This window comes from Drosophila biarmipes, chromosome 2L (genome assembly GCF_025231255.1).
Source record: "Drosophila biarmipes strain raj3 chromosome 2L, RU_DBia_V1.1, whole genome shotgun sequence".
NCBI lineage: Eukaryota > Metazoa > Arthropoda > Insecta > Diptera > Drosophilidae > Drosophila > Drosophila biarmipes.
This window is the reverse complement of record NC_066612.1, coordinates 13,809,263-13,830,196: the sequence shown is the minus strand read 5'-3', so window position 1 is coordinate 13,830,196 and position 20,934 is coordinate 13,809,263. Positions and strand designations below refer to the sequence as shown.

General features: G+C 42.9%; 10 protein-coding genes across 14 annotated transcripts; 5 read left to right on the top strand and 5 right to left on the bottom strand.

Annotated features, from left to right (window-relative positions):
* Window positions 1-52: 52 nt before the first annotated feature.
* LOC108033530 (E3 ubiquitin-protein ligase rnf8-A) lies at window positions 53-722 on the top strand. Its single transcript, XM_017107875.3, has one exon. It carries the CDS (start codon window positions 108-110, stop codon window positions 609-611), a length of 504 nt encoding a protein of 167 aa, XP_016963364.1. The 5' UTR covers window positions 53-107; the 3' UTR covers window positions 612-722.
* A 319-nt stretch (window positions 723-1,041) lies between these two features.
* On the bottom strand, window positions 1,042-1,659 carry LOC108033287 (uncharacterized; the record flags this gene model as incomplete). Its single annotated transcript, XM_017107553.2, has 1 exon — window positions 1,042-1,659. A coding segment is annotated over one exon (618 nt), but the record flags the coding sequence as incomplete, so codon positions are not given.
* A 1,021-nt stretch (window positions 1,660-2,680) lies between these two features.
* LOC108033288 (probable cytochrome P450 303a1) lies at window positions 2,681-4,499 on the top strand. Its single transcript, XM_017107554.3, has one exon. The coding sequence runs from the start codon at window positions 2,988-2,990 to the stop codon at window positions 4,497-4,499; it is 1,512 nt and encodes a 503-aa protein (XP_016963043.1). The 5' UTR covers window positions 2,681-2,987.
* A 204-nt stretch (window positions 4,500-4,703) lies between these two features.
* Window positions 4,704-8,623, bottom strand: LOC108034069 (ubiA prenyltransferase domain-containing protein 1 homolog). The gene is made up of 2 exons (XM_017108826.3): window positions 7,696-8,623; window positions 4,704-6,814 (listed from the first exon to the last, which is right to left on the bottom strand). The coding sequence occupies exons 1-2, from the start codon at window positions 8,140-8,142 to the stop codon at window positions 6,176-6,178; spliced, it is 1,086 nt and encodes a 361-aa protein (XP_016964315.1). The 5' UTR covers window positions 8,143-8,623; the 3' UTR covers window positions 4,704-6,175.
* Window positions 8,624-9,011: 388 nt separating this feature from the next.
* On the top strand, window positions 9,012-10,690 carry LOC108034222 (zinc finger protein OZF). Its single transcript, XM_017109064.3, has 2 exons — window positions 9,012-9,221; window positions 9,290-10,690. The coding sequence occupies exons 1-2, from the start codon at window positions 9,096-9,098 to the stop codon at window positions 10,403-10,405; spliced, it is 1,242 nt and encodes a 413-aa protein (XP_016964553.1). The 5' UTR covers window positions 9,012-9,095; the 3' UTR covers window positions 10,406-10,690.
* On the bottom strand, window positions 10,575-11,930 carry LOC108034223 (glia maturation factor beta). The gene is made up of 4 exons (XM_017109065.3): window positions 11,763-11,930; window positions 11,506-11,599; window positions 11,252-11,442; window positions 10,575-11,129 (listed from the first exon to the last, which is right to left on the bottom strand). The coding sequence occupies exons 1-4, from the start codon at window positions 11,763-11,765 to the stop codon at window positions 11,001-11,003; spliced, it is 417 nt and encodes a 138-aa protein (XP_016964554.1). The 5' UTR covers window positions 11,766-11,930; the 3' UTR covers window positions 10,575-11,000.
* Window positions 11,931-12,575: 645 nt separating this feature from the next.
* Window positions 12,576-15,297, top strand: LOC108034200 (uncharacterized). 3 transcript variants are annotated; one of them, XM_017109031.3, is made up of 8 exons: window positions 12,578-12,822; window positions 12,884-13,041; window positions 13,094-13,368; window positions 13,431-13,614; window positions 13,669-14,056; window positions 14,339-14,643; window positions 14,707-14,841; window positions 14,895-15,297. In XM_017109031.3, exons 1-8 carry the CDS (start codon window positions 12,671-12,673, stop codon window positions 15,017-15,019), a joined length of 1,722 nt encoding a protein of 573 aa, XP_016964520.1. In that variant the 5' UTR covers window positions 12,578-12,670; the 3' UTR covers window positions 15,020-15,297. The 3 variants fall into 3 exon arrangements, with proteins under 3 accessions (XP_043950330.1, XP_043950329.1, XP_016964520.1); XM_044094395.2 differs by lacking the exons at window positions 14,707-14,841; window positions 14,895-15,297 and having other exon boundaries at window positions 12,576-12,822; window positions 13,669-13,994; window positions 14,339-14,496; XM_044094394.2 differs by lacking the exons at window positions 14,339-14,643; window positions 14,707-14,841; window positions 14,895-15,297 and adding an exon at window positions 14,202-14,291 and having other exon boundaries at window positions 12,576-12,822.
* Window positions 15,283-16,643, bottom strand: LOC108034201 (transmembrane protein 147). Its single transcript, XM_017109032.3, has 4 exons — window positions 16,461-16,643; window positions 16,229-16,367; window positions 16,049-16,157; window positions 15,283-15,806 (listed from the first exon to the last, which is right to left on the bottom strand). The coding sequence occupies exons 1-4, from the start codon at window positions 16,532-16,534 to the stop codon at window positions 15,445-15,447; spliced, it is 684 nt and encodes a 227-aa protein (XP_016964521.1). The 5' UTR covers window positions 16,535-16,643; the 3' UTR covers window positions 15,283-15,444.
* A 374-nt stretch (window positions 16,644-17,017) lies between these two features.
* LOC108033662 (syntaxin-5) lies at window positions 17,018-19,006 on the top strand. Of its 3 annotated transcripts, none has more exons than XM_017108099.2 (3): window positions 17,018-17,081; window positions 17,174-18,024; window positions 18,227-19,006. In XM_017108099.2, the coding sequence occupies exons 2-3, from the start codon at window positions 17,358-17,360 to the stop codon at window positions 18,958-18,960; spliced, it is 1,401 nt and encodes a 466-aa protein (XP_016963588.1). In that variant the 5' UTR covers window positions 17,018-17,081; window positions 17,174-17,357; the 3' UTR covers window positions 18,961-19,006. The 3 variants fall into 3 exon arrangements, with proteins under 3 accessions (XP_016963588.1, XP_016963591.1, XP_016963590.1); XM_017108102.3 differs by having other exon boundaries at window positions 17,042-17,077; XM_017108101.2 differs by lacking the exon at window positions 17,018-17,081 and having other exon boundaries at window positions 17,094-18,024.
* A 564-nt stretch (window positions 19,007-19,570) lies between these two features.
* On the bottom strand, window positions 19,571-20,755 carry LOC108033666 (protein cornichon). Its single transcript, XM_017108107.2, has 5 exons — window positions 20,622-20,755; window positions 20,374-20,556; window positions 20,200-20,312; window positions 19,968-20,111; window positions 19,571-19,902 (listed from the first exon to the last, which is right to left on the bottom strand). Exons 2-5 carry the CDS (start codon window positions 20,521-20,523, stop codon window positions 19,875-19,877), a joined length of 435 nt encoding a protein of 144 aa, XP_016963596.1. The 5' UTR covers window positions 20,524-20,556; window positions 20,622-20,755; the 3' UTR covers window positions 19,571-19,874.
* Between the last annotated feature and the right edge of the window lie 179 nt (window positions 20,756-20,934).

Sequence of the window (20,934 nt, the reverse complement as noted above, 5' to 3'; positions counted from 1 at the left end):
GGGATTACTCTCAAAGAAGCGATTTTTAAGTTATACAAACGTTTTCGATCACATTTGAACTGTTTGTCTATTCAAACTGTCGCTGCTCACTATCATAACAACACAAAATGTCGTCTGCGGAGCAGGTCTTTCATTTGCTGGAACAACTGGAGAAAAATGAGGAGGAGTTCAAGCGCTTGGTGCCGGAGCCGACGCAGGAGTCTATTGACGGTCCGGAAGAGCAAGTACGCCAGCTGAAGGAGCAACTCTCGCAGATTATGCTTCTGAGCACTGAACGTCGTTGCATTTTCCACCAGTTGAAGCACGAGATTGGCCAGTGGTCCCGCTTCCAGCAGTCCTCATTCTTCGGCGAACACCGTCTCCTCACAGAACTGCACACAATAAGCCATCGACTAGACAGGCTGTCCGAAGACTCCACCTGTTCGATTTGCCTGTTGCCCTGGTCAGCGGACGACGGTCATCAACTAGTTGCCCTACGGTGTGGGCACTTGTTCGGCAAAAACTGCATCCACGCGGCCATTAGAAGGTTCCACCGCTGCCCCATCTGCAGGCGCCGTGCTCAACATGCCGATGTACGCAGAATCTACGGAAGAAGTTCTATGACACTATGATTAAGCAATGCATAGTGCCCTGTTTGTTACCCCTTTACTTTGAGTTTTTCTAGATTTGTATAACACTTTTTGTTAATAGAAATTTAAAGTAAACATAAAACACATTAAACAACCGAATGGTTATTGTAGTTTGGTGCCCGAGTTGATGTCTACAGGGTATGGTGTTGTTGGGGATAGGTCTATATAAATGTTTATTCTGCAGTTCTACGTATAAATATTATAGAATTTATTTTATGAACAAACTTTATAATTAATTTTAAAACTTAATTATAATTTTGTATGCTTATTCTTATTAAGTTTGTGAAAAATGGTTTTAACATTCCGGAAATGTGATCTTCCAACGCATTTACACCTTTTACCGAAAACGAAACAAACTTTTTCGCTTCCTCATTCCACTCTCCTTATATTTATTGAAGCCAAGCCCATACAACTAAGGCACTTCCTCCACGGGGACTTCCCCCGTTTCGCTGAACCACCGCAGGATGCGCAGCATCGTTTTGGCCGAGTAAAGGCAAAAGGGATACTCGGTGAAGCAGCGCTCCGGGGAACCCCGCAATGCCAATCCACGACTGAAGGCCCGGCCTATCTTGACCGGAGCCATCTCCACCGACGACTCCAGATAGTCCATGAGCAGCTCAGCCTCCGGAACTTTCGCTTCCGCTCCGGACATGAGCTGGCAAATTAGGGACTGAAGGCACTCGAAGGGATCCCTGGACAGGATCCTCTTCCAATCGATGGCGGGCGGCGGTCGTTGAACCGCTCCTGCCGCAGCACTACCCTTTCCACTTCCTCCTCCCGAGTCCTGAGTCCTGCGCACCCAGCCAAGCTCATGATTCAAGTTCGCCTCTCTTCTGCTCCGAAACAGATTCAGGGCGCCGCTGGCTTGTTGAATGGGAGCAATAACCTGCTGAATTGGTTGGGCGGCCATGCCGGCCAGTTGGGTTATCCCCCGGATGGGTCGGATCTTAACCCAATCCTGGGCCAGAAGATGCATCATGTACATGGCTCCCAGACCGGTGGCAGCTAAAAGCACGATTCTATAGGGTACAGACGGAATTAGTTAAGATTGTCTAGTTTTAAGTAAAGTTTCAGGAGTTTTCAGTGGGGAGTACAAAATTCAAGAGAAAACCTGTCTGGGGCTGATCTCCTTGTCACTTCACCGCCATGCCCATGCTCACCTGAAACCCATGCTGTGGTCTTAAGTGTTGTCCTGTCACGTCTTTGCAGCTCGGTTGCCAGCCTTCAAATGCGCGATCCGCGAGTGAGGCCCCATGTTAAAGACCCAATTGGATGCCGAAAATCGAAGGCAGCTCCACTTTGATCGCACGAAACGGCAAAGTCCCAAACCAAACCGAGCTCCGGTCCCCAGAAACCGGAACCAGCGGAGTTATCATCAAAACAAAGTCCATCCCACCGCTTTCCGCAATGGCGATGGCGATGGCGTTGGCGATGACATAATAGCCTCATCCAGACGGGTTGTCCAGTCAGCTGCTCCTCCTGCCTTGCCTCTTTCCCAACATCTCCATTTGTTTTCCCTTTCATTTGGAGCAAACGGGTTTTCCTATTTGCGTTTTCGCGGTTTTCTTAACGCAACAAGTTTTCCTTGACTTTGGCTGCCATGCGGTGGCTTGGCGTTGTCCATGACCATTAAAGTCGGTGGTTAGCGGCGATTAATCGCCGAGGAAAATGTGGTTGAACTGTCCACAAGGCAGTGGGTCAGACGGGTGAAGATTTGGGTCTTTCAGGCTGGAAGGAAGCGGTCGAAGCTAGGGATTACGTATGGTAATGTGTTAGGGATTTCCAAGCAAGATAAGATTTACTTAAAGTTCATGGCTCAGTACTAATCAAAATTTAAGCTTTAATAGACCAAGTGTACTATTATAATGTATTTCATTTGGTAAAATGTTAATAATGTCTTTATAAAAGTGTTAGAAACAGAGTATTTGTAAACATAAACTCTGTGAACCTTAAAAAGTTAAATTTTGTGTTCTTAACCGATCTTGAAAGTCTTGAGAATATTACACAAAATTCAGGATAAAAGCTACAATTATTTTATAGTTTGCTTAGGTTGCAGGATAGAACATTCAAAAACTGAACTCTATACCTTCCGACTTCCATTTCGGCCAACTCCCAACTCTTGTTTAAACTTTATTGGCCAAACGAAACTCGAAAAGAGGAAAAGCTTTCCGCCCGATGTCTATAAAAGAAAGGCCCAACTAGCCGAGCGGATTCAGTCGATTGGGGTGAACGTCAGGTGCGGGATCAAACGCTGGACTGGATCAGCAGGAAACCGAGGATAACTTTGCAACTCCAAACTCCAGCTCAAAGGCAAGCCAAGATTGCGTAACTGGGAAAAGTGAAAGCAAAGGCAAAAACATGTTTTATGCGGTCATCTGGATTTTTTGCGCCACTCTCCTGGCCATCCTGTTTGGGGGAGTGCGAAAACCGAGGAGGTTTCCGCCAGGACCTCGCTGGTATCCGATTGTTGGTAGTGCCCTCCAGGTTTCCCAGCTGCGGTGTCGTCTCGGGATGTTCTGCAAAGTGATCGATGTATTCGCCAAGCAGTATGTGAACCCCTACGGCTTCTTTGGCCTCAAGATCGGCAAGGACAAGGTGGTTATAGCCTATACGAACGACGCGATCAGTGAAATGATGACCAATGAGGACATTGACGGCCGACCTGATGGTATATTTTATCGCCTGAGGACCTTCAATTCCCGGCTGGGAGTTCTTCTGACCGATGGCGAAATGTGGGTGGAGCAGCGCAGGTTTATCCTGAGGCACTTGAAGAACTTTGGCTTTGCCAGGAGTGGCATGATGGATATTGTCCACAACGAGGCCACCTGCTTGCTGCAGGACCTGAAGGCTCAAGTGGCGAAGTGCGGAGGACAGCAGGCGCGGATTGAAATGCACGACCTGACGAGTGTCTATGTCCTAAACACCCTCTGGTGCATGCTGAGTGGTAGGAGATATGAACCCGGTTCTCCGGAGATCACGGAACTGCTGGAGACCTTTTTCGAGCTCTTCAAGAACATCGATATGGTGGGTGCTCTGTTCAGTCACTTCCCTCTTCTGCGCTTCATAGCTCCGGACTACTCTGGCTACAATGGGTTTGTGGAAAGCCATCGTTCCCTGTATTCCTTTATGAGCAAGGAGATCGAACTGCATCGTTTGACCTACAAGAACTACGATGAGCCCAGAGATCTGATGGACTCGTACCTCCGCGCCCAGGAGGAGGGGAATGATGAGAAGGGAATGTTCAGTGATGAGAGTCTGCTGGCCATTTGCCTGGATATGTTCTTGGCTGGATCGGAGACGACCAACAAGAGTTTGGGCTTCTGCTTCATGCATCTGGTGCTGCAGCCTGAGATCCAGGAGCGGGCCTTCCAGGAAATTAAGGAGGTAGTGGGCCTGGAGCGCATACCTGAGTGGTCCAGGGATCGCGCCAAGATGCCATATTGCGAGGCCATCACACTGGAGGCGGTCAGGATGTTTATGGTCCACACTTTCGGCATACCGCATCGAGCGGTCTGCGACACTCGATTGTCGGGATATGAAATTCCCAAGGACACCATGGTGGTGGCTTGTTTCAGGGGAATGCTGACGAACCCGGTGGACTTTCCCGATCCGGAGGCATTTGATCCCGAGAGGTTTCTCTTCGAGGGTCATTTGAAGCTGCCGGAAGCCTTCAATCCCTTCGGATTCGGACGTCATCGCTGCATGGGCGATTTGTTGGGACGGCAGAATCTGTTTATGTTCACAACCACTGTGCTGCAGAGCTTCAAAATGGTGGCGATTCCTGGTCAGGTGCCGGAGGAGGTTCCCCTTGAAGGAGCCACCGCGGCCGTAAAGCCTTACGACATCATGTTGGTAACTAGGGAGCCATAAAAGGGTTATAGAATGCTTTTTTTGCGCTGAGTTTGATTTATTCTTACCTCTTCATGGATTAAGGTGTGCCAAGTCAAGAAAATATATGTACCTTCCGATTGGATAAAAAAAGCATATAGAATTCGTCGCTTCTAAATGTTTAAAGCAGATTTAAAATAATGCAATGCCTTGCGGGATAGACTGGGATATGTCAATGAAACCCCCTTTCCAATAAAATATATCAGTATGTATTATACAAATCACGTTTACATTCTCTAATTAAACATTTAATTATCAATATCATTACAATTATTATTGTTCATTTTGTTCTTGAGTTGTAGTCTACAAAGTTTTCACTTAGGTCAATTCAACTCGGCTGCTGAGCGATTCCAACAGAAGCATTTTTCTATGCAGTATACAAAAGAATGAATGAATATACAAAAAACTAGCGTACAAATAAATATTGCCACACAAATGTTCAGTTACACAATGAATTATAATGCGAATGGGTTTTGGCTTTCTCCTCTTGTGTTTGTTATTTAAAGCTATTTGTTTATATGCATACGCTATTGTTAATGGAAAACAATGTTTGCTCTTCGCCTCGACATCTACGTATATAGTTATTTAAAAATTTAACTTTGTGTTCCTTTCGTTTTGCATAGGTTTTTCTTGATTTTCCCTTTGACATTTTCTCACTCTGAGCCTGCCGCTAGACACTGGGCTTACATGATCTAGATGTGTATATAAATATATATGCTCGTGTTCGTGTATATAATATATGAAAAACTCTAACATTCGTTACACAAAAAGCAAGCCAGCCAACTGCCAAAAAAACGTTCAACTTAGCTGCATTTCCAAGCACTTCTATTTGTAAAGTAAATCTGCATTTTGATTCGCGAAACTTAAGTATCTGCACCCGTATGAATGTGGTGGAATATATTTTAGAACAATATAAAATTGGGGCTGCATTAGCATTACTGGTTATTGTTGCACATAACTTTCTTGGTCCGTAATTCCCAACGCGCGAGAGGAAGAGTATGATTATTTATTACATTGAGTCGTACTTGATTGGTTAAGATTTAAGATTGTGACGATGTGAAATAAATAAAAACGAGTGGGATAGGTTTGGGTCGATTTGTAGGTAGTGAGCAAATCCTGGGACAATCTATAAACCTTTGACAAAGAAACTAAGGGTCTAATATCATACTTCTTGTTTTATGAGCTCAAAAGTAATTATTACTTTCTATTAATTAATACATAGGTCAAATCAAAACATTATCAATGCCTAATACTTTTTTTTAAGATTTTTAATTTAAATTGGCTCTTCTGTAATAAGGCCAGACTATTTATGTTTTGATACTGGTTTTTGGACTATAGTTGGATGTTAAATGGTAAACTTTTAAGTTGATATTAGGCCCGTAATCTCTGTTGCACAATGACATATATTTATCCCTAGATCTTCCGTCAAATAAATCGACCCATTTGGGCTAGGATATGTTCAGTTCAAAAGTTAAGACTAACGGGCGACTAGCAGCCATTCGAAATTTGCGCAATATCAAACTGTGGGAAACTGACACAGCTTCGTTCTCCCTCCTCGCTAAACACATTGACTAAAACCTAATGAAATTCCCTAAAACATTGCACCAGTTTCTCTCTGATTCCGTTCTTCTGCTAGATCTGCTAGGTCTCCCCGTCTATCAATGTTTCCGGAATCCAAAAGTGGGCAACTGCTGGGCACAACAGCAGGCCACAATGTACAAGATGCCAAAGAAGAAGTTCAGCTTTGCTGTTTGTCGTGGCACCAGGTGCATCGTCTGCTCGTTGCGGAAACGCTTCTCTATCTGGAAGGCTTGTGGCAGGGTCACCAACGGCAGCAAAAACCACAAGGAGTACTTCAAGCCGAAGATAAAGAACAGCGAGTAGGGTGCGAATAGCAGCATTGCGTACAAAACGTGCGAGGCAGTGCGTCCTATCAAAATTGCCAGTGTTACGATTCCAGCCCGGCGATCGTTGTCCGCATCTCTGGTGTTATTGCTGTGCAGGATGGCCTCCGTGTTGAGGGCCAGTGGAATCGCATAGCCCATTGTCGTCCAGTCCACGTGACCTGTTTGCGACATGAAGGCGAAAAGCACTGAGATGGGTCCGAAGAGTATCAGAATCACCAGATCTCCCAGGGCGATGTACTTGAAACCAATGCCTCCTGTATACAGGAAACTGGACGACAATCCACCGAAGTAGATGAGCGCAAGGTGTTCCATTTTCGCGGGACTCAGCACCGCCAGCAAAACAAAACCCCCGCAGCCAGCCATGTACAGTATGGCACCCAGCGAGACCACCTGCAAAATAAAAAATGGTGTTATTTATAATTGTGTTAAACGATCGAAATAATTAAATTGCCAGTCATCAGACTTCTAAATGAATAATTCAGTGAGACTAATTAGAAGAAAAATAAAATGAAAATAACATTGTATATTTAGTTTACTTTCCTTATTAATTGTTTTTAAGCAACACCTATATACATACATCAGTTTTATCTCTCTCTACTTATATTTATGCCCCTGACTTAAATTAGTACTTTGCTAATTGCCGAAAGAATTTTATTTATAAAATGGTTTATTATCTCAACACGATTTTCTCTCAACGCATTCAAGGAATTTAATTTCTTATTAAATTGATTTCGGTTTAAATCATGAACTTTGATTGCTAATTTTTAGTCTTACATTTCACGAATAAAGAATTCCCAAAGAAATTTGCTTACTTATGCACCTTCACAATTCTTAAGCAGAGATTTTAAAAATCACGTTGTGCATTAATGATGCAGAATTATTACCAAAATCTCATCAATAGTTCATACCTTTTAGCCTCTCCGCATAAGAGGTGATTAAGTGAAAAGTTTTTTTAATAAACTACATGTAAATGGAGAATTCTTGAACGTGTGATTAGGTAAATTTGAATACAATTTGGTTTCTGTATTGTAAGTGAGACTACGAAATATTTAAGGCTAATTTAAAAATAATAGGAAATCAATAACTATTTTATATTTGTGGAATTTCAGAGCAGAAAATAAAAATAACATCATAACACGTTATTTTGAAATACCGTGCGAAGTACTTAGAATACTTTATATTGTATTGCTCTCCAGGATTTCTGGTACCTTTTTCTTTGAAGGTACTATCTTTTAGAAGAACTGGTCACCATCAACCCATCGATTGCTCACCTCGTCCTTGGTGAGTATGTGGTCCACCAGCGTGCGGTCGTCGGCCTTTTGCTTGTCGATGCCCTTGATGAAGTCGAAGTAGGTGTTTACCACGTTCCCGGCGCAGTGGACGGTGACCACGGTGAAGGCGGTGAGGAAGAAGGTGGCCAGCGAGAACTCCGCCGCCCACTGGGAGCGGTAGGCCAGCGCCGAGCCGAGGAGCGTGGGCACCAGACTGGCGGACAGCGACCAGGGACGCAGAGCTAGGAGATAGGTTTTCAGTTTCATAAAGGTGCCGGATGTGGATGTGGACGGGTGTCCTGTTAGTCCCGTTAGTCCGGTTAGTGTGTCCCTTCCAGCACCTGCACTAGTCCCGGATCCGACCTCCACCTCCTCCCCATCCTCCGTTTTGGTCTTGCCATTCCCGGACAAACTGCCGTTGGGCAACAGCTGGCTTGTTGTGGCCATGTCAAGTGGCACGGGACTACTGGCACTTTGGGGCGAAGCGAAACGAAACCTATTCACCACCTGGTGATCCGTAATCGTCGGCTTGCTTGGCCTTGGTCGCCTCTCCGCAATTTGTTTACAAAAGCTTAAATATTAAATAGTGTTTTTCGGATGCCGGCACATGCGCTGCCTGCTTTCGATAATCGCTAGTATTGTATACACAGCATCTTGCTGGGTAGTGGGCAATGGATATATTGTGGGGGGCTGCGGCTCAGGGGGTCCCGCAACCACGAAATTTCACTCGCTCTCTCTCGTTCCCTGGTCCGCTCCGCCGATCGATCTTGCTGGACTGCACGCTGCTCCTTTTCACACTCCGTTCTCTTTTCCGGCTACCGGTTCCGGTCTTATTTGGCTGCGCCGCAAATCAGTTTATCGGTGCTTTTTCTCTTATTTATTTTAGTCAAACAAATCAACTGTCACGTCAGCGCAGATACGTTAGAAGGTCACACCATTTCGCCAGGTCTGGCAGCACCACTGTGTTTGTGCAGCCCTGGTTGTTGATATGATTTCTCTTGAATTTTTATAAATTAAAGTTGTCATGAAAATGTGTTATGCAAATGTACATATTGTTTTTATAAAGTTCTTAACAGATGTGTAATTTGTTTAAATTAATTAATGCTGGTTTCAGAATTTATAAATATTTATCGATATCACAGGGACAGGTTGGACAGGGCACATTACCTACAATGGACATACAAATGACATATAAGTATGCATGAAATACTTTAACAATAATTCATCGTTTTTAATTGTTAGGCATCTAATAGTTACTTAAAACAATAATAAATTACATCCATAAAAGATTCACTCAGTCGAGCCTTGACTGTACTCTTGCAGCCCTGGTCGCAGTCAGCTGTCGGGAAAAACTGGCATCTCTTCTATTGTTGATTTCTGCTAAAATTGTTTATTGAAAAATGGATTATAATATACACAAAATATGTCGTGTTTGCCTGGAGGAGCTTCATCCGGTGACTTCGATTTACAGCACAGACTTCGCCATGATGCCCTCGGTGATGCTGATGCAATGTGCCAAAATAAGAGTGGGTTCTAAACAACCAAAAATGCAACTTAAAACTTAAAAACATATGTACATATTTAAATATTTTAGGTGGTCAAAACCGATGGCCTACCTTCGGTGATCTGCAACAACTGCATTTACCGACTGGGAGTCGCTTTCCATTTCAAACAGGAGTGCGAGAACAACGACCTGCGGCTCCGTCAATACTTGGGCATCCTGGAATCCTGGCGTCAGGATGCGGCAACCAACACGGAGTTTGTGGAGAAGCCGTCGCTTCCGCAGCGCGACAGCGACGAGGAGGAGCCGGTGGAAGCCAAAGGAAGCAAGAGGCGATCCCGCTACCAAAGGAAGCCGCCGGAGGAGCACAAGAAGCGGGGGCCCAAACCAGTGCCAAAGATGCCCCACACCTGCTACGAATGCCACAAGAGTTTCAAGTGCATCGCCCAACTGACACAGCACATAAGGACACACACTGGGGAGAAACCCTATCAGTGCAGCTTCTGCATCCAGAGATTCGCCCAAAAGTACAACCTTAAAGTCCATGAACGGACGCACACGGGCGACAAGCCATTTCAGTGTGAAATATGCTCCAAGCAGTTCTCGGCATTGGGAAACTTTCAAGCGCACCAAAAGATTCATCTGGGAGTGCGGGATCAGATATGCACGCTCTGTCCAAAAGCGTTCTACACAGCCGGTGATCTCTCCAAGCACATGATAACCCATACCGGGATTAAAAACCACCACTGTGATGTTTGCGGCAAGGCGTTCAGCAGGCGAAGAGACATGCGATCTCATAAACTGAAACTCCATCCTCTGGAGTCTAGTACGAATCATGACATAGTGGACGATGATGACGACGAGCCCATAGACACGGATCCCGTGGGTCTGGACACCCTGGATCACGCGCACTTCAAGTGCCCGGACTGCGACAAGGCTTTCGATACGGCGGACAGTCTTAGTTTGCATTTCCGCACACATGCGGTAAACAATAACCTGCTTAATTTGCCACTACCACCCGCACCACCCATGTCGCATCACTACCATCACGATGCCCTGCATCATCTGGGACCCCCGAATCCGGCCACCCAAATGGGAATGGCTGCCATGGCCCATATGCTGGCTCCGCCGCCTCCTCCACCGCCCACACCCAGCGAAGGACGCTACACGATGCTACACCACACGGCGGCACAGAGATTGCATTACTAAAGTATTACAGAATTGAGATGATAACACTAGTATTTTAAAACCTTAACTAGTTTAGTTTGGAAATAGTGGTTTTACCATAAAACGAGGTATTAGCCCTTCTAATCGAATATAAGTCGACTGAAAAATAAATAGTTCTAATGGGCAACGATATATCTACTAATTCACCTGCTTTGGTTGTTATATATTGAACACTTTTATTTTGTTTGTCTATATAAAATGGAATATTCTTGTCATGTTTGCTTCAACATCTTTACAATAAATACATGTAGAAATTTGGCAAGCACAGCTTCTTTTAAGATCATTACTTAAATGCAAAAACTAAAATCACTAAGAACTTCTCCGCATACTGGACGCATGCTATCGTCTTTATAAAATTGTCATTACGTTGTATAAACTTAGCTTGATTTGTGTTTTCTGTAGGTAAAAATTGTCGTATCTCAATATTGGTTTGTTTGGTATTGGTATGCATCGTTGGTATCGGCTTGATCCAGTTTGAATGTCTATAAAGAGCTCCAAAATCAATCAAAGTACTGTCATAAAATATTGCTTTTGACAACGGCCCGGAATGATTTCCCCAGAGAAGATCGAAACCTCTCTACTTGAGCTTGGCTTTCAGCCACTCCTCGGTTAGTTCGTCCAGCTCGCGAATTTCGTAGACACGCGTGAGATCCACTTGCCGCTGAAGGGCGCTCTTCGTGCAGGCGTACATCATCTGCAGTTCGATCTGGAATTGAGAAAAACAAATTTCAGTTTGTCATCTAAAATATTTGTTTACCAAATCTTTGAACAGTCTATATAAACTTAGGTAACAAACATTATTTTTAAAAATCCAAGAAATTCGCTCACCTGACTATCCCTTGGTGTGTAAAAGATAAAGCACATAGGGTAGGAAACGCGCTGATCGTCGTGCACCATCTTATAGGTATAGATAACATATCGGGGCTGGTGTCCTGGCAATGTCTCCTGCAGTTCGTCGACCGAAATATCGTCGATAAACTCATCCAGCACCACCGACTGCTTCTCCCGGTCGACTTTCACTGGAATGGTTAAGGGGATCCCTTGTTTATAGAGCCCATGTTACCATGGCAATAAGTTCTTACATATCAAAGCGGCATTATTCTTGCTCTTGCTGAAGCGAAACTTCTTCAATTCCTCCAGAACCTCGTTGCTAATGTCGCATATATTGTTATCACCCTGCAAGAACCGATTTAATTGATTAATAAACTGGAGTCACCGAAGTTATCTACGAACAACAATCGGCGATCGAAAAACACAAACAAAACACGCCCACACTCCTGTATTAGTCATGTTTTCATTTTGGTAATTGATTGCCTTCGACATCTCTCGAATCTCTTACCATAGCTTTAGTTCCTAAGTGTTTAGGGGAATCTGGGAAATGCCTGCGTGTTCTTTGGCAGTTGTCGTGGGAATTATGTTTCCCTTTTCTTTTAGTAAATGTTCAATGTTTTTCCCGTCCTTCTTGGGTTTTTGTTGTCTTTCCTGCAGTGCGACCGTTCACCGAACGCCAAAAATTATCACGAGTTGGGCAAACATATCGCTTACCACATAAATATCGCATAGAATAATTAAGAAAAATCATATATTCAAAATGTATTTCGAATAAGCAGAAAATAGAAGCTAAGAAGACTATATTTTTACATATTAGACCAAATTTAATAACAAATTTTTGAATAATCACAGGGTGTATGGATGGTGGAATTGTCCGTTTTGAATGCGCACATCTCGGAAACTATAATATCATGTAGATTCTACAGTTTCCTGACAATCACAAGTGTATTTCAGCAAGGAGTCATGCCCTATTCAATCGCCACATTTACAAGAATAAAAACTAAAATACATTTTAGTTTATTCCGCCTATTAATACCTAGCGGCAGGCAGAAAATAGTACTAAACGGAACATTATTTAGTGGCTTTTACAAGAACATCCTAAATGTAGGCACAGCCAGTAGATAAAAATAAAAAAGTGTAAAATATAAGAAAGAGAATATGTCTGAAGCTAATGTCCTCTCCTTGTATGTTTATTATTAATGAAGAGCCTTCATTTTTATTTTTTCTGAATTTAATATAAGGAATTTCAATACCTATACGATATTTTGATCATTTCTGTCACCTCTAGCCCCTGAGGGCTGTCAAAAAGAAAGAACCGTTAGTTCTGCCGCCATTTTAAAAGTTCATCTTTTGGCAACATCTTAATTTTAAGTACCCACTCGGGGTAATAAATAAGTGTTTAATGGAGTAGATAACATGGCGGTGCCCAAGCTGGACTTGGATTTGTTTGAGGACAGCATCCTCGATTCGTGCTGGAAAGTGGGAGGACGAGTGCGCAAGTCCCACTCTTGGGCATCTTTTCACCTCGATCGGAAAGAGATCGTCGCTGTGGATATAGTCGCTTGTTGGTAAGTAAATCAGTATTTACCCATCTTTGTCCATCAAACAAGCTAATTTTCAACTTCCCAGCAAGCAAATCACCAGTTTAATAGAAGAAAACACATTTAGAGATCTTCAATTAAATCAATTGGAGAGAAGGAACAAGCGAAGCTTTATTTTTAGGGATATTGCTCGCTTGACCTTCGGCGTTGCCGACATTTATAGATGTCAGGTGGACATACTTTTGGGTAGGCGTTAGTTTGAACATTGGAACTGCTTTTACATATTTTATGCCCACAGGGGATACTAAGCTTTTGTTGGATCAAATGAAACGGACCAACCTAGGCTTTGTTCTTACAACCACGAAATCTGTAGTGGTCAAGGAAGCGAAATTCGAAAACCAGCGCAAGCGGGTGACTACCAAGAAATCAAAGATCACCCTCTCCAAACGTCCCAGACTTGAGGAGTCGGAACTTCTGAACCAATCCTCGCAGGAGTATTACGGAAAATTGCTATCCGAATGTCAGTTGTGGCAAACAGAGTACACACAAAAGGTGGAAGAGGACTTGGACGAGGTGGGCTGTCGATAAGAGTATTAAAGACTTTTTCTGCATCTAATTAATTTTCATAACAACAGACCATTGAAGCACCCAGAAGTTGTACACAAGCGAAGTCATACCACGCCATTACCATGACCGAAGAAATTAACGTTCACGAAGATCAGAGCCAAATCATGCCATCTGATGGTTTTGGCGATGACGAGGAGTTGGATTTAACCATGTTTCAAGAACTTTTCCCCAAAAACCACCAAAGGACAGCCTGTAAGTGACACTTTGTTTAAGAAACCCATTCATCTAATTTTACTTCATTTGTAGTAAAGCGGCTCTCAGTAACCGAGGACCCAATTGACATTTTACCAGATAAAATGCCGAGATTGGATGGAGTGGACATTTTTCAAGCTGACAATGCTATCATGACCCAAATCTATCCGCATAATATTGAATCAGCTGACGTAACTCAAATATGCTGCGAACCTGAAATCCCTTACATATTGGAGCATTCTAAAGAAATTACATGCAGCCAGCCGAAGAATCCTCTCAAAAGAAAACTGATTGTGGACAAGCGTATAGAATTCACTCGGGAGCAACTGGTGAAACAACGGCACAAATACTTGGATGAATTGAACTGCAGAGCAGTAATGGTAAAAAACCCAAGCAAACGACGAGAAACACCGAATGAACTTTTATGCAAACTCAATAACAAGTAAGGAAGTTGTTCCTTTCTAATCATATTTATGCCCTTGCATAGGTTAATATCATAACACTATTATGATTTCAGTCAGAAGTTAGAAGGAGGTGATCTCGCCAAAATTAGAAACCATGCTTTAAAATGCTTATTCTTATTCTAGCCTTTTTTCTATGCTACTGCTCAACGGATCTAGCATTTCAAACCCTGGTTGAAACTGTTCCAAAACTGTTCATTCTATTGCAAGTAGTTTATAAGTTGGAACGATACTGATCGGAAACAAATTCTATTTTGTTTTAGATCATTTTGTTCAGCTATTAATTACATCGGCATTAGCTCAAAAGGAGGTGAAATGCAAGACGAGTCTGAAAATACATTGAGAACCATCTTTGGCAGCGAATTTACAGAGACTCTTTCCAAGGAAATCTTTGCTCCGCCAGCTCGCAAGAAAATTTCAAGAAATAAAAGGACATATTTAAATCACTCCGTTCCCCTTGAAATGGAAGAGATTCCAAGATCTCCTGAGCCACCTATCGATGCAATTGTACCAATCTATAATAACAATTTTAATGAACATAGAACATTGTGTCAAGATAATCATTTTGGTGAGATAATTTCAATAATGGTACTTGTACATATAGTATAACTAAAATTGTTCTTTCCTGCAGATACCCACAGCGTAATGATGGATCTCCTAAGCATTTGGCGTAATAACCCAGAAATTACTGGAATCGATGCCGTTGGATTTATCAAATCCTTTGTTGATCGCATCAAGGCTGCACTAGCTTTTCTTCATTTGCTGTGTAAGCTTACAATGAAATAGATAATAAGAAACAATACATAAATTTAATTTCAGATCTAATTCGCGACAGTTTTATAGAGATCTCGAAGCGGGCTAACACCATTGAAATGGACCAAATTACTCTGGGAAAAGAATCCGCTAAGCTTATAGAAAATATTTCGCTTGGCGATATTTTCTAGAGTTATTTAAACTAGTCTTTAAACCGTTGTTTTCACAATTAGTAATTGTTAATTTCGTCATGTGATCCTAAAACATGTATTACTGTGTAAGAATAAGCTAGAAGTTGCGTAATTTTCTAAGCAAAAACTGAATATTGCCTTAGTGTCATCTTTACGTTGTTATTGTTTAAATGGGCAATGATGCCCAAGTCAAATCGTTTAGTTTTTCCTTGTCGATAAAGTACTGTCCATTTTCATTGAACCCAATTAAACTCGTTTACATATTTCTGTTACTATTACGTTATCGTAGCTATAATTCATTAACATTTGGGGTAATTCTCTAAACCGTAATTGTTGTCTTCGTTACAAAATCTCATTCTCTCTGTGACAACAGCAAAAATAAACAAATTACAAAACAAAAAGGACAAAGGGTTTGGCACAGACAATTAAATGCCGATCTGCTGGGCCAGACCCGAGTAGATGTGCAGCGTGCAGAATCCAATTACGGCAGCCACCAGTGCTTTCACAGCCACCGTCAGCCAGGGACCCAGGGTCAGGATGTGGAGCATGCCCTCCAGCCAGACGCCCTTGAAGACAGTCACAGCCAGCAACAGGCTAACCAGCGGTTTCAGCGCCTTGTTCAGATCGTGTCGGGTGAACAGCCAGATCAGGGTGGCCGTGGTTATGTGCTGCACCAGGAGCACATTCGACTCCAGACACTTGAGTATGTAGATCCAGCTGAACTCGGTTCCTCGGGCTCCCACCCACAGCATAATGCCTCGTGAGAGAATCACCTCGGCAGTGGCCCCTGCGAAGAAAAGAGTATATCTTTAGTTTGAAGGGATTCTGGCTCAGGTTCTAAACCCCATGTTTCAATGACACTATTCAGTAGTTGTTCAATAATTAACGATTAGATTTAGCCTTAAAAATTGGAAAAATGGCCGCAATCTATGCCAGTACGTATCACTTAATGGTATCCAAAATTGGAACTGGCGGTGATTGAAAACTACCCTCATCATGGGTTTAATTAAGTTATGTTGTTCAACCTACATCCAAGTCCAGCTGTAATAAGTTTGGAGTGACCCTTGCCGGGAATGCGACTCAGGATAAGTGCGAATCCCAGCAGATCGGCGATGTCCACGCTGCACCTGAAGATCTCCTGAAACCAGAGAGCACACACAGCTTAACCTCAGCAATTGGGGTAAGGTAAATAAAGATAAGCACACGCACCGCGAAGAAGTTGAACTCGCCGCTGGAGGAAGGTGCGTCCGAGTAGAAGAATGTGGCCAGCACGAGCATCTTGACGAGCTGTGTGAATATGTAAATGCCGCCCGCCTGCACGCACTTCCAGAAGGCTCCGTATTCTGACCTGTGAAAAACATAAAAACCGGGGCAATTCATAATGTTTTCATTGACCTGGCGGACTTGGCAGTTTGCGGAGGGAAAACAGCGGGAAACTCACAGGCCGGAGTATTTGTAGGTGAAGTAGTACGGCGTCAGCAGGGCCACGCAATTTCCAAAGTGATACAGTGTCATTTTCTTTGATAAACTATGGCTATTTTAGTTGGCTTAATTAAGAGAAGAATTAAAAGTTGAAAAGAAAAAAACTAGCGTTGCTCGCCGTTGGTTATCGATATGTGTGTGTCAGTGATGCCGTTACCTTTGGCTGTTTTTAAGGGAGCATTAAAAATGGCTAAACGACAGCTATTTTCAAGCTAAATTTTAGAATACGGAAGCTTCAATATTTTATTTGGTGACATTTTAGGTATTGGTTTGCATATACTTTTGTTTATTACTAATAGCTCAATATACCTCAAATCGGAAGGCGTTCTTTTTATAACTAAATGATTTATTACAACCAATATTAAAAAATGAAAAGCTACTAAGCTAAAGATCTCTGAGCTAAATTGAAGTTTTAATGTTTCTTATATTTCTCAAAATAGCTAGATCTGGCGGGAAATCAAAACAGCCGCGAATTCTAGAGCCTATCGATACTTGCTTAGATATCAACACGTCATCGTCATCTGTCATCTGTGAGGTGTGTTCGTGTGTGTGAAATGAGTGTGTGTGTTGGTGCGAGTGAGTGAGTTTTCTGCAATCTTCAACAATTATTATGAATATTCGACAAAAGCCAGGCAAAATGCTTACACAAACTCCAAATTGTATTTTGTATAGGACACCCAGGACTGCCAACTAAGTGCCGAGCGAAAAAACGAACGAAACTCCAGTGCTAAGGAAAGAAAAACAAAGGGGAAATTTTCGCCAATCGTAGGAAAGTCCAACAGATCAGATTGTTTTTGTGTGCATATGAGAAAACGGCAACGTCAACTCCCCGGGACAAGCTGCAATCTGAAATGAGATGCAAACCCGAAGACGCCTCCATCAAACGGACCAGCAGGATTACAGCAGCAGTACCTATACCATTCAGGAGGATCAGCAGGGAGGAGCAGGCGCAGGATCTGGGGGCACGGGCGCAGCTGGCGGATCAGTAGGACTCTTAGCACAGTCCCTGGTTCAACCACCCTCTGCCCACGAGGCGGCCATCCAGATTGGAGACGCCAACCAGTCGGGGCAATCCCTTGCAGCAGACGACTACTCCGACGACAAGTACGGCAAGGCGGCTCGCCAGTGGAACCTTCGAGCCTTCTCTGGCCAGGCACTGCGCACCTTAACTGCCGCTGCCGCCGTAGTCACCGGCAATCAACCGGGCTCAAACAACAATAGCCAAAGCAACTACAGCTACCCCGCTTCCATTCCGACCAGTTCGCAGTTTTACCAACCAAAGGAGGAGCACCAGGAACCGGAACCCGAGCCCGAAATCTTCGTCATGGCTGCCCGCGATCGGACGGTCGAGTTCGCCAACGCGATTCGATCGCTGCAGGCACGCAACATCACCAGAGCAGTCAATATCCGCGATCCCCGCAAAGCCAAGCAGGTGCAGAGCTACTCGGAGTTCATGATGGTGGCCAGGTTCATCGGCAAGAACATAGCCAGCACCTACGCCAAGCTGGAGAAGCTCACCATGTGTAAGTGCACGGTTTCGTAGAAAACCTGTCAGTAAGTTTGTTGGGATAATAATATTAAAAAATTCCCTTAGGAACAATTATTTTCTCATAGTCTAAAAGTATGCAACACAATATTTTAAACTTAGGAATTTATTTAAAAAGACTACTAGTCTTTATAAATTAATAATTAAGTTATTTAATACCCTTTTTCTTTTAATTCCAGTGGCCAAAAAGAAGAGTCTTTTCGACGACAGACCGCAAGAGATCCAGGAGCTGACATACATCATCAAAGGTGACCTTAATGCGTTGAACCAACAGATCGCCCGACTGCAGGACATCTCTAAGGACCAGCGGCGTCACACGAACGGCAAACACTTGGTGTCACATTCCTCCAACATGGTGCTGGCCCTGCAATCGAAGCTGGCCAGCATGAGCACGGACTTCAAGCAGATTCTGGAGGTGCGCACAGAGAACCTCAAGCAGCAGAAGACGCGTCGTGATCAGTTCAGCCAGGGACCAGGTCCGTTGGCCGCCCACACCGTCTCGCCGTCGACGGCCAAGCAAGGATCGCTGCTGCTCAGCGAGGAAAACCAGGCAGTGAGCATAGACATGGGAAGCAGCGACACAACACCGCTCCTGTCAACCCAGACACAGATGGCCATCTACGATGATTCGGATAGCTACGTCCAGCAGCGAGCGGAAACTATGCAAAATATAGAATCTACCATTGTTGAGTTGGGTGGCATTTTCCAGCAGCTGGCGCATATGGTCAAGGAGCAGGAAGAGATCGTCGAGCGTATTGACACGAATGTGGCAGATGCGGAGTTAAATATTGAGGCAGCCCATGGCGAAATCCTGAAATACTTTCAGTCCGTCTCCAAGAACCGCTGGTTGATGATCAAGATATTCGGCGTTCTTATATTCTTCTTCCTCTTCTTCGTTGTTTTTATGTCGTAATCAAACGCCAGTTGCCCATTAAACGCCCTATGTACCTACCCATGTATACAGCATTTTAGTTTAATCAAGATTTAATCACAACATTGTTTATTCCAAGCTGTGGCCTCCCGGAACGATTGTAAAATAAAGTTAAAAATACGTACGAAAGCAAAAGGAATTTATCTGGAAACTAGGGGGTGAATCTGAATGAGCAGTAATGTATATAAAAATAATAACAATAATATTGTGTGTTTCCGAATGCTTTATAAAAGAAAGTTGATATTGTCAAAGAAGGTCTATTTAGAAAATAGACTGAAAATCATATAAACGTTTTTATTATTTGAAATATTTGCTTTAAATGTAGTAATAATAATATAATTATTTTATGGGGGAAAATGGTTATAAATTATGACTTTTTGTTGATGTGAACAAGGCAATTTAAATATTATGAATATGAAAAGTGCTTGCTAATCATTAACACCTAACAACTCGGACCTATATCTATGTTGGCCCTGGCGATAACGTTAAGTACCCTTTACAATCTTTATTATCTAAAGTGTTGCTCCACGTTCCTCGTGCTCACTCAAAGACTCCGCTATCCCTCAAGCTAGACAGGAAAAATGAAAACTGGTTACTTCGCTTCGTTTTTTATTTAATTCTTAAAATCCAACTACACCAAGTATGCGAAATGCAAAAATCAAAATAAAAACACGTTACAATCTCTTACTGCGCACAATAGATTAAATATTATAAAAAAACAAAGCTGTAAGATGTTTGTATGGATTTACACTAGAATTTACAAGTGAAGTATTGTTCGCGGTTGATGGAGAGTCTCCCTCAAAAAGGGAGTCCCTTCCCGAGTTATGACAACTAATACACGATGCGGATGCACTGGCGCCAACAATGAGATCCCCAGGCAGCTGCCTCAATGCCCTCTATGTCGAGATGAGCGAATAAACCATGCTAAAATTAGCGAGAAACGTTAGACAAACGAGGACCCGGCCACCCAGAAAATCAATTATAAGTACCCGTATATGTAGTAGAAGAAGCTGATCAAGTAGACGGCCAGTTTGATCCAACCCTCTCGCATGTTCCGGGACAAAGTGTCGGTTTTTAGGACCGTGGTGGGATCGTACAGTCCGGGTCCAGACATCACAGGGCGATTTTTGTAGCTACAAATTGCAGAAAAATCAGTGATGCAGGCCGCATATAAGACCCTTAGTCCTAAAACATGCCTGACTCGTAATGTGAGTCACTTACCGCCAAATATGATAGGCTATGAGGGGTATGTTGATGCACAGTGAAAACCATTCGCCGCAGAACAAGAACAGCAAGTTCAGGAAAATGTGCAGCAAGTACTCCGGCAAAACCAGCTGAAATACAATAGTCTCAATTAAGTGACTGACGTTAAGTGGAAGTCCCAAGTTTACTGACCGGGTTCAGGCTGTTGCACTGATCAATGGGATTTTTGTAGTCAGTTTTCAGCTCGTCGAACGCAATGACATGAAATATTGCGAAAAATATCAAGAATGCGTCGCCGATCAGGGCGACGATATACGTGAAGGCGGTGAAGTTGAAGGCCATCTTGTAATACCGCTGGAACACGTCTTTCAGGTGCTAAACGATGTGACTTGCTAATTATTTACGTAAAATTCGGCTTCCAATTGTACAAGGAGACTCACTTGTTTTTTACAAGGGCGGCGATGATGACAGCTGTGCTTCAGGGATGCATCAAGTTAGAGGGACGTCTTAGCATCTTTGGGCACACTAAAAGTAAGTTGGGGATTGATAATTATTAATTTATTAAATAATTTTAAAGGTGTGCTTAAAAATTGTAATACTTTTATTTTTAATACAAATCACTACAAATATACGTAACATTTGTATACCAAATGTTTTATGCTATATTAAATGTTTTTAAACCTTTAATTTAAATATGTCAAAAATGTGTACAAGGGTATGGTACTTTCTGGTATATTTTATAGCTATAAAAAC